The sequence below is a fragment of the Poecilia mexicana genome, unplaced genomic scaffold (assembly GCF_051168715.1).
Source record: "Poecilia mexicana isolate PSO_F unplaced genomic scaffold, ASM5116871v1 scaffold_20, whole genome shotgun sequence".
In the NCBI taxonomy this organism is placed as follows: Eukaryota; Metazoa; Chordata; class Actinopteri; order Cyprinodontiformes; family Poeciliidae; genus Poecilia; species Poecilia mexicana.
The window spans coordinates 14,977,564-14,988,087 of record NW_028263389.1 but is presented as its reverse complement, the minus strand read 5'-3'; the positions used below and the strand labels follow the sequence as shown (position 1 = coordinate 14,988,087).

At 39.7% G+C, this 10,524-nt stretch overlaps 1 protein-coding gene and 1 long non-coding RNA gene across 2 annotated transcripts; one reads left to right on the top strand and one right to left on the bottom strand.

The window, feature by feature from the left end:
* Nucleotides 1–129: 129 nt before the first annotated feature.
* dync2i1 (dynein 2 intermediate chain 1) lies at nucleotides 130–9,887 on the bottom strand. Its single transcript, XM_014998724.2, has 23 exons — nucleotides 9,750–9,887; nucleotides 9,508–9,561; nucleotides 8,195–8,750; nucleotides 8,056–8,123; nucleotides 7,700–7,951; nucleotides 7,541–7,591; nucleotides 7,113–7,160; nucleotides 6,685–6,910; nucleotides 6,480–6,582; nucleotides 6,263–6,392; nucleotides 6,028–6,139; nucleotides 5,142–5,236; nucleotides 4,867–4,996; nucleotides 4,526–4,698; nucleotides 4,172–4,334; nucleotides 3,734–3,847; nucleotides 3,567–3,628; nucleotides 2,825–2,876; nucleotides 2,655–2,715; nucleotides 2,329–2,428; nucleotides 2,116–2,247; nucleotides 731–954; nucleotides 130–640 (listed from the first exon to the last, which is right to left on the bottom strand). The coding sequence occupies exons 1-23, from the start codon at nucleotides 9,762–9,764 to the stop codon at nucleotides 469–471; spliced, it is 3,093 nt and encodes a 1,030-aa protein (XP_014854210.2). The 5' UTR covers nucleotides 9,765–9,887; the 3' UTR covers nucleotides 130–468.
* LOC148153413 (uncharacterized) lies at nucleotides 510–1,240 on the top strand. Its single transcript, XR_015761618.1, has 2 exons — nucleotides 510–591; nucleotides 762–1,240. It is a non-coding gene; the product is annotated as an uncharacterized LOC148153413 (long non-coding RNA).
* Nucleotides 9,888–10,524: the final 637 nt, after the last annotated feature.

Here is a 10,524-nt window from a genome sequence, read left to right as displayed (position 1 = left end):
TCCACTTCTTCTCCCACGATGCAGTTAGTGTCTAACCTAATCCTGCTTCTGTGGGGTTAAGTCAAGTGGAGTAATTTTACACATGACATTACATTATGGTGTGATATGTATGAAAAATAAAACCCAACATTGTATATACAGGTTTACTATATTTATTTAAAATAACTCACACTTTGTAATAAAAATATTTTATAGCCAAATAGTATAAATATTTTCATATATCCACAAACGTGTGCAATATTCTTTTAAAACTAAGGACAATCGATGAATTAACAACGTTCCCCTCATGGCCATGTTCAGCTCATGTTTGTTCAATTTCACATTGAACAAACAGAAAGGTATGTAGGATGATGTCTATAGACGTTGTATTAGTTGCATTTTTTGCTCCTTCTGTGTTTAAAAATGAATTGAACCTTTAAAGTAACAGTAAAGTGAGTCTGTATCAGTATGAAGTCAAGATGGATGGTTTCAAAAGGCTTCAGTCATTATGCTCTCCAACTTTCCCTCCTCTGCAGGGTTGGGCAACGTCAAAGACGGAGTGAAATACTGCAGCTCTATGTTTCCTGACTTGTGTGCCAGCGCAATTCCTGAGTATGTGTTTTGTTGTCCCGAGTCTCCAAACGCAGCCATAGCTGTTACCCTAAAAACACAAAGCACACACCTGATATGAACACAGGATGGCATAAAATTTATGCTACACTTTACATGTCGCTCATTTAATTGGTGTTACCTATCATCACGAAATGTCTCCGTCATAACAGGCCGTCCATCATCTTTCAACATGTCCCATATGTGAAGGTTAGAAGCGGCGTCGAGGACACAAAACACAGCAGGCCTGGTCTGGGTCCACTGCAGCGAGACCACCGCTTCTCCACCGGTGCCGTTCATCCATTCTGCCACGGGCTGATCGTGGCTGACTGCATGCATCCTGATGCTGCCGTCTGCACAGCCCACCTACAAAAAAAGGGAAGAAAAAAAAACTCACAGTAAGGTCGTAAAGTACACCGTTGCACCAAAACATGAATCAAAGTACCTGGAATTCATCATTTCAGAGTAACAGGAGAAGAATCTTCTTTGGTGGAGGGAACAGAATAATGGTAATATTATTTGTGTAACTTGGTCTGCTTATTAATTTTTAAAAGAATCAGCAAATTTAATATGTTAGCCATTTTCCATTGATTCTCTGTGTATGCTAAGATGATCACCAATATATCTAGCAAGCTATAAAATAGATCCTACAGCTCCTGGCGCATTTATTGGGACTCAAGCAAAATAACTCTGAAATAAATTAATTTCTTGATGCAGTAGCAAAGACTCATAAACAAAAGTTTACAGTTAAATGTCAATGTCAGTGTTGATCTGGCCATACATTTTGGATCTTTAACCTGTGGGAATCTGCAACCCATTTTCAGTAATCCAGGAGATTATACCAGATTTTAAATTTTAAATCACCTTACATTTAGATTGTTCATGATGCGTTGAGCTTTAACACAGATCCTTCACCATACTCAACAATAGGCATGAGTTGCTTTTACTATTAATTTAATTCATTCTTTGCTTTATGCTACATCTGCCTCGTGTGTTTGTTGCCAAAAAGAAGAAGAAAGCACCATTAATAGTGATACTAGAAAAAAAAAAATCAGTATGACATCAAAATGAACAGCTGGTGAGAAGATGGTGTCTTCTATAGTTGCTATGAAGACTTGGTAAGCCAAAGTCGCCACTTTTTGCAAGTTATGCAAACTATTTTTACCTCCCATACTCTTTTTCCTTGTGCAAAACAAGGCACACACCCTTGTTTTGCACAGCTCTGGCATTTTAAGCTTTTTAATTATTGTCTTGACTGAGAGAAATCATTTCCAAGCTAAGAATCTTGAAGGGTACCAATGATTTCAGGAGTAAAAACAGTTATTTCATAATATGCAATTTACTTTGAATCTGGACAATTGTCCCTAAATAAAAGTAAACATTTCCTAACATTTTTCAGTGTGAAAGAATTATACTGTAATCAAAGATGAACATAAGTGTTTTTACATATCAACAAGCAGCACTAGTATGTGTGCAAAAGGCTGCATGTCTTAAAACTGATTCAATTTGAAAAGGAACGCTTCCTACCAGGAAGAGATTTGGTCTGAAAGGAGAGAAGTGGATTGAGTTGATGTCAACAGTTCTTTCTTCCACCTCCTGGGACCTGTAAAACTGCGGAGGAGCCTTCAAACCGTGACTTGTTCCATGTCTGACCAGACCCTGGAAAGAAACAGGAAGTCACAACATTTCCCAGAAGGAAACTAGGGATCACTAGTCTGAATGTGGGTACATTTTGCTCACCAGATTGGTGCCAATAAAGAAATGATTGGAGTCTGTCGGATGGTATTTTAAAAGCAGCGTCTGAGAGGGCCTTGTTTTTGCTGCCTCTTTTAGTAACGGCCTTGGAGACGAAGAGAGCGCAACATTAGATCTCACAAACTGTCCCGTCACATCATGTTCCCCCAGCCTGTACAAGTACATGACCTCCAGAGACATGTCGAGGGGACAAACACTGGATCATGTGACCACTGTCAGAACAGCTGCGTCCCACTGGGTCAAGCCACTTTGAGGTATTTTTAAGCCCAGCGGCTGACAAGTGCTCATCATGAGCTATTTATCAATCTAACCTCTGAACAGTGAGGAGGGAGGAACTGTGAAGCAGCTTCACTCTTCCCCCGGGACGGAGACCTGCAGGGTGGGAAACACAAGACAGAATTAAGGCCCAAACACGTGTGGGAGAAATATGAGTATGTTTACTGGATAGAACAGGGAGGACTATAAAATGTGACTCAATTACCTAAATCTGTCGGCGAGCCTGCCTCGTTGCCTCCAGGGAGCTCCACCACCACCTATAGGACGCAAAGAGGAAAACACATAAAAGTGAGTGAATACTGATGAATATCAGTGACGCCAAACAAGACTACACTTTATAGCATTCTGAAGGAGTGGATTTATATGTTCACATATAACATTTCCAAGCAAATTTTCAGACGTTCCACTCAATATTCAGGGTATTTTTTTGAGCTTTTACACAGATCTGTACATAGGCACGACAGCTAACAAGGAGTGAATGGGGTGACAGTGGCTCAGGAGGCAGGAGTTCATCCCATAACCACATGGCCTCAAAAGGTGGTAGAGGACATTAATGAACAAACATGATCAAGAAACAAAGCAGACAAGTCAGGGAGAAAGTTTATTTCCCTTCTATGTCATAATTACGGACTACTTTGTGATCACATAAAGTCCTGATAAAATATGAAGAAAACTGTTGCAAAGAGTTTCAGATTTAAGCAGATTTCTTATCTGCTGAAATCAGATAAGGAATCATCTCATGCATGTTTACTGCCTTGTCTTTCCTTTATGAAAAGTTTTTCTCTTTTGGGACGGATAGGTTGAGGGTTTTATTTGTATACTATATTCCAGAAATTTGTGTTAAAGTTTTTAAGAGGATAACAAATAAATAAAATAACCAAACGCTACAATGTAGCACCTCTCTGGATCACTTCATTAAACTCATTTCTCTTTGTTGCCAGACCTACCCAGAAATTTAAAATCCCGTTTTCATCCAAGGAGGCAAGCTGGAACGACAATCCTGATGATTCTGAGTGATGAAGATATAATTTTAGTTGACTGATTTTGATTGGGTTGAAAAAAACAAAGTAATGACACACTAATATTCAGTCACTGTGTAAAAAGAAAGTCACACCTTCCTCTGAGGCTAGAAGTGCGACCTCTGGTCTCGGTCCTCCAGCAACAAAGGAGGGAACGACCTCTACGGAGGTGACAGGAGAAACATGGCCTGAGCCGGACATCACTGCGTCTGTGTTGACAGAACAACGAAAGGCAAGATGTCAGCGCTCACCGCGTTTCTTCTGTTTACGTAGATAAGCAGCTTCTGCACCGGAGGGATGCTGTAAGGGATACTCAACGAAATCAACAAAAATAAAACCCTGGATTTAATCCAGACAGTTTATGAGTTTTATGTTTTGAAATACTGAAACCAATGTGGTTATCTCATTTCTTAAAGTGCCCCTGGATTTGGCGCAAGTTTGCAAGAACAAAAACATTTTACATGAAAATGAATATTATGGAAAAATCTGTGTTTAATGAAAATTTTAAGCGAATAAAACTTTTCCTGACATACCGGTGGAAAAGGTGGGATGTCTGAGGGTCCACTCATGATCACCAATCTTTAATCTGTAATGGTTGCTGGCATACTCCCTCAGGTCCCACAGCACCACAGAACCAACCTGTGTCCCTGCAAACACCAGAGTGGACTTTCCTGGGCTGAAGCAGCAACACTGGACCTGCAAGGAGCAAAAACGTTAGAAGTGTTAAAAGTCGGTTCTCAGGGATTTTTTGTTAGTCTCATTAGCTTGGTTGTTCTCGTCTCATCTATTTTGGCTAAACTTCAATCAACTGGCGCAGGACAGGCAAGTATTATTCTAAAGTCAAGCGGACTTTGCTGAAGCTGAAATTAGATTGGGTAAATGTGAACCTCTGATTCATAGATGAGTATCTTCTGAGGTCTGGACGGCTCCCAGATGTTCCAGACACAGATGACGGTGCAGCCGTCGAGGCCGGCAGTGCTGGCTTTGGATGTGGGCATGTGGACGGACAGCATGATGTGCTTCTGAACCTGAGAGAACTGCACCAAACTAATCTGGCGACCTGCGATTGAAAAGTTAAACCCGACTCTGTTATTTTCTGAATGATGTACAGCATTCTGATAATATTAGGAATTTGTATTAAAAAAGAACACAAGTAGATTAAGGGGGGAAAAAACAATATTAAAGCAATGTGTGACTGTCTTTGGAATACTTTTGCATGGTACTGTACCTAAAAGAAAAGGCAACTTAGTGTTGAGTTGCAAACTTCCATCGCTGAAAGAAAGCGAATCTGTTTTAGTCTTCGGCTTTCTTAGGGATTTCCTCTCTGCCTGATCTTCCTCCAGTAGAACCACCATGACCTGCGTTTGGTCAAAAAGCACAACAAGTTACTGCTTACAAGTCGAAGAAAAATAACACATTTTAAAACTTTACAAAGAATGACACAATGAAGAAATAATAATAATAATAATAATAATTAAAAAAAAGTTATATAATATGTAAAACCTGTGAGGCTGAGCGCAGAAACGACATCAGACATTGTGAATCGAGAAGGAGGTCAGTCCTGCTTTTGTCTTGTGCATCCTGAGAGAAGTTTGGATCTGCAAAGTAAAAAGGTGCAACATCACCGCCTATAATCGATCCACTTCTTCGTTTTTTGTCCTATTTGTCTTCCATGGTGATTCATTGGGATTTTATGTGATAAACCAACACAATGTTGCAAATTATTAAGTGGAAAGGAAATGATTCGTGGTTTTCAAACAGTTTCACAAATAAAAATCTAAAAAAAAAAAGAGGCATGCATTTTTATTCACTCCCTTGGCCTGACAACTCTTAAAAATAAAATCCAACTTTCCGTGAAGGCCTCACAAAAGACAGCATCATGCAGCCCAAGAAACACAGCAGAAAAGTGAGGGGACAAGTTTTGGAAAAGTTTAAAATGTGATAAAACAATCTCTCAATCTCTCAGAATCTCCCATGGCAGTGTCCAATCCATCAAAACCAATCGAGACTTAGACATTCCCCCTAAACTAAATGGCTGAGCAAGGGCAGCCAGAGTTACGATTGAACTGCTGCAGAGATCCATTAATAATGCAGACAAACCATTAGTCATGCACTCCACATATTGGACTTTTAATGTACAACAGTAAAGAACAAACAAAAAAGAAGACAGAGGGGATCCCATGTTTGGCCTAACACTGCACTTCACCCTCCAGCAGGACAGCAACCCTAAACACTTAGGCAGAACTACATTGGAATGGTCAAAATCATATGATGTTCATGTTTTAGGATCACCCAGTCGAGTCAGTACTTCTTCTGCAGTCAGTAAGACTTAATACTGTTGTTGGGTGCAAGCTGACAAAATGTGAAAAACCCTAAGACTCTTTCTTACCTCCACATGCTCCATTGTATTCAGGGGGATGCTGAGTCCACTTTTCACATATTTCTACTTCCTCTGTCTGGACGTATCGGTCTGCGTTATCCTCGTTACACTGAACGTAAGCCTGGGAGGAAGACAGTCCCACATCTCACTCAAATGTGCCGTTTCCTTTTTACACCTGTATCTCAGGTGTTTTGTCACAGACTCAAAAAAAAAACACAAAAAAAAAACAGAAAATGAACCTGACCTGCTTGGTGTTGGCATTTCCAAAGCTCTTTATATACATCTCATATTCACTGACAGGAGGGATGTCGAGGAGGGAGAACGTCATGGAAAAGTCCAGATCGATTAAACGAAGCAGCTCTGTACTGCGCTTCCTGTTTGTCAGAGAATATTTACCGGCTCATAAAGCACTGCATCAAACTGCTTGAGGAATAATATTTTAGTTTTAAATTAACACGTACATCTGCTTTGTGGCAACCTTCTTGCTGATTTCACGTTGCTTTGCAGCCACGAAGTTGATAAATTTGCCATGGCGAGAAGTTTTACTCTCATTCCTTTCAGAGCCTTTAAAGCAATTGATTGTGATTAATTACATTGGCCACAATGTCACATAAAACTTTGTTGAATTATCTAAGTTGTGTACGGTATTGAACATAAAGAGAGCACCTTTGGACCATTTGGGCCTGTTCTGCTCCTCCTCTCTGGCCGTACTGCTCCTGGACTGAGCCGTTCCAACTCTCTCGTTCTCCTCAGCCATGGCTCTCCGGATTGCCTCGATCTCTTTACTTTGTTCTGCAGTCTGCACCTCTTCCCCATCATTGTCCTCACCTTCATCATCGTCCTCGCCTTCATCGGCACTCTCCTGCATGTCTTCAAAATCCTCTTCATAATCCTTTGAGGAAATAAAGCGTTGTTTATGCAAGCAACACAGTGTAGCAGATGAAACGTCCAGCGCTGAGTTCTTACCAGTCTCTTAGAACGTAAATCGATAAAAGCGTGCAAAAGTAAACGATTGAATGTTAAAAAAAAATGAGGATGCTGACAAAATAAAAGATGGAAGAGAACAGAATTAGATATTTCTGCTCTTCCTTTACCTCAAAATCCTCTTCATATTCTTGCTCTGCCATGTCTGCATTTTCTATCTGCAGATGAAAATAAGCAAACCAAGATGGAGGAAGGCAGAACGAAAGAACTGCGCGCAGTCATATGTATGCTGCACAGAAAGCACAAAATGTGAACAAAAGACCCATTAAAGAAAAAACAAACAAAGCTTGATCTATGAAGGGACCTTTTTGATACACAGGTTCAGCAATTGTGTCAAATCAGTAAACTTTCTGGTCATGTTGAATCTCTGTGATTCAACTTTTTTTTTTAGCACCTCTCTAGTTTTTTAGAATTTTTTTTTTTTATTTATTTTTTTTATAAAAAACTAGAATTTTTTTTCTAGTTTCTTTCCTTTACAATCATCAGGCCACTTTTCTGCAACACTTTATGTCCCCCTCAGTTTTGTGGTCAAACTTACACGGTCCTCTCTTTGTTGTCCATCTGCTCTCTGCTGCTGCTCTTTCTCATCCTAGTTATTTGGAAGTAACATGTAGAAGGAAAATGACATAATATTATGAGAAAATAAATTTAAAATGAACAAAAAGAGGTTTTAAGGAGAATTTAGGGACCAACTAACCTTTTTCTCTTCCTTCCTTTTGTCCGATGAGGATTTCTTGGAACTGCTTCTCTTCACGTCCTCTTCCTCTGCCTCCCTGTGTCGTCTGTCTTTATGCCTTCCATCGGCACTGTCCTCCTCTTTTTTATGTCTTACTTTGTGCTTTTCCCTTTCTGTTCGATCCCTGTCAGCGTGGGAGCTCCGGACATCGCTGTCAGATTTTTTCAAGTCTTGACGTTCCTTGGATTCACTTTTGTATTTCTGTTTCTCATCCTGTAGCATCAGAGAATCAGAGCGACAATATAACTGTATCCCACATTATTGAAGCAAATGTGACCAAAAAAATCGAAAACAGGAAATTGTTATCATTGTCCTACATGATGTCTTCTCTCCTTGTGTCTTCCTTCTCCTTCCTCTTTAAGTCGTCTGTGGTCTCCTTTACGTGCTAAGGTAAAAAAAGGCTGTCAATCAAATGGACAACCCAAACATAGGAAAATGGAGTTTAAGGAAGCCTACCCCCATCTTCTATTCGCTCTGAACGCCTTCTTTCTTCTTGAACATCTTTGTCTCTTCGCTTGTCTTCATATTCGCCTCTGTGCTGCCTGTCCCTCAGCTCTCTGTGCAGTTTTTCTGCCTGATCTCTACCTGCTTCACCCCTTTCATCATGCCGCCTTCTCTCTCTCCTGAGCTCCCTTTCCAGTTCCTCTCTTCTTTCCTTTTGTCTTTCTTCTCTCCTTTTGTCCCTGACTTCCTCCCTTACTTTTAGTTCCTCTTTCTCCTTATGTTTGTGTCTGTCCCTGATATCTCTACCATCAACTACCTGTTTTTTCCTGTCCTCGTCATCTCGTCTCTCCCTGTCTTTGTCACCTCTCCTGTCACGAGACCCGTCCTTCCTTCGCTCTGCATGTCTGTCTCTACTGTCTCCATGTCGTCTCTCTCTTTCCTTGAGCTCGTCTCTGTCTCGTCTGGACTCCTCTGGATCTCTGTGCCGTCTCTCTACGGACTCTCCACCACGATGCTTTCTCTCATTGTCTTCTCTCCGTCTTGAATAGCCATCCCCATAGTCTTTTTCCTTACAAACACATAAATACAAGGGTATTGATTTTGTCCCCTTTTGTGAAAAAAAAGGCCAAAAGTTTAAATCTACTCATCATGGGCAGTAATGTAATTTAAATTGTTGGTTTTCAGCAATCATTTAGATACACAAGTTAGAACTTATTGTACATTTTATTTGATCTACACAGAGTATAAATGATCAGAGGGATTAGTTATTTTTAAATGCTCCTTGTTTTAGCCTCTCTAGCATGAACTTTCTTGCATTTGATTGTATCAAAAGTGCCAAAAGTGCTCTATAAATAAAAACTGATTCAAAAGGCAGTTTTTAATGTACTCCTCTTTGATATTGACGTTGAAGAGGAGAATTGTACTCCTCTTCTTCATGTCAAAGGGGAGTACGATTTGGCAAAGATATAAATTGACCTCGGTGTGTTCTCTAAAAGATAATCTAATGAGGGGCAAAGAGAAATAACCGACTTTACTTAATGATGATCCCTAAGGAGGAGTTAATAAGCCCGAGTCCTGTCATATTAAAATACACTCTGAAGCCTTTAACGTCACATGTTACAAGGTTTGGGTGAATGTATGAAAAAAAGCAAAATTCACTTTTGTATGGACACAATATACACAATAAATTCAAATATGAGCACTAAACGTTCGTTTTTAAAAATTATTTCAGCTTAATGTGTGATTATTCTATGTTGGATAAATAACTAATGAAATAATCACTACACCTCCCAAATAATCTGATTATTTAAGAACCGTTGACTTACCCTGAGGTGTCTTCTCAGCTCAGCAGGTCTCCATGTGTCTTCCTTAGTTAATTTCTAGGGAAACATATTATCTGTCTTCACTTGGTAATAACAGTGAGATTCACTTGGACCAGCAAAAACACAGTTTAAATAAGAACAAGTCTAATTTGCACAACAAGACTACGTCCAGAGTCTGAGACAAGGTATATAACAAATCTCTGGCTTTTATTTGCCATCGCTAATGATAAACGTCAACCACTTACCTTATCACTGTGCATGTTTTCCTCGTTGTTTGGGGGTCTCAAGCTCTTAACACTCTAAAAACAACATTACACTTTTGTATACGCGACGCCATAGTGATAACTGTCTAGACCGCATGCGCAGTGGGTTGAAACCATGGCGAACGCGTCACTTCGGCTTGACAACAGACCTCACTAATCAGAGCAGGAGCAATCGATGCTCAAAAGTCAGTTTCCATGGCAGCGGTCCAGGCTTTATAGTCAAACTTGATTTATTTTTTATATACAAAACGACAATTGACGTTTTTGCTGGTGCTGAACAAATGGCAATGTCTTTTTGCTAGTTTCCTCAACATCTTAGTCTCTTTTTTCTTCACTGTGGAACTTTTTAAGCTTTTGCTTATTTTGTCTGGGGTGTTACCACTCTGTCTTTTATAGCTGTTTATGTTATTTTCGTTTTTAATATGTCTCAGTTTGGTCTCTATTTTATCCTAAATGGGTACTGCGAAAACCCACAAATTTAAAAGCCACGTCCAGGTCAGACTACTGCCAGACCTACAGAATTAAACTAATCACTTAAATGGGACCTGCCTAACTAGAAATTCAAGAACAGGTAAGAAAACAAACCAGTGGATCTCTCAGTCTTCAGCCTAGAAATGGTGATAGTTCAATTTTCAGGTTTTGGAACAAACTCCAGTCAAAAACAAACAAACAAACAAACAAACAAACAAACAAGAAAAAAAAAGATGTAAGCTGAGTGAGCAGTGTCCAGCCTTTAAAAAAAAAAAAAAAAAAAAAT

Bases quoted from the DNA above. Each gene is read 5' to 3' on its own strand.
- dync2i1 (XM_014998724.2), bottom strand. The intron at 2,248-2,328 runs GTGAGCAAAATG...GTTTCTTTCCAG, and splicing joins TCTTTATTGGCACCAATCTG to GGTCTGGTCAGACATGGAAC. The intron at 955-2,115 runs GTAGGAAGCGTT...CTTTTTTTGTAG, and splicing joins TCAGACCAAATCTCTTCCTG to GTGGGCTGTGCAGACGGCAG.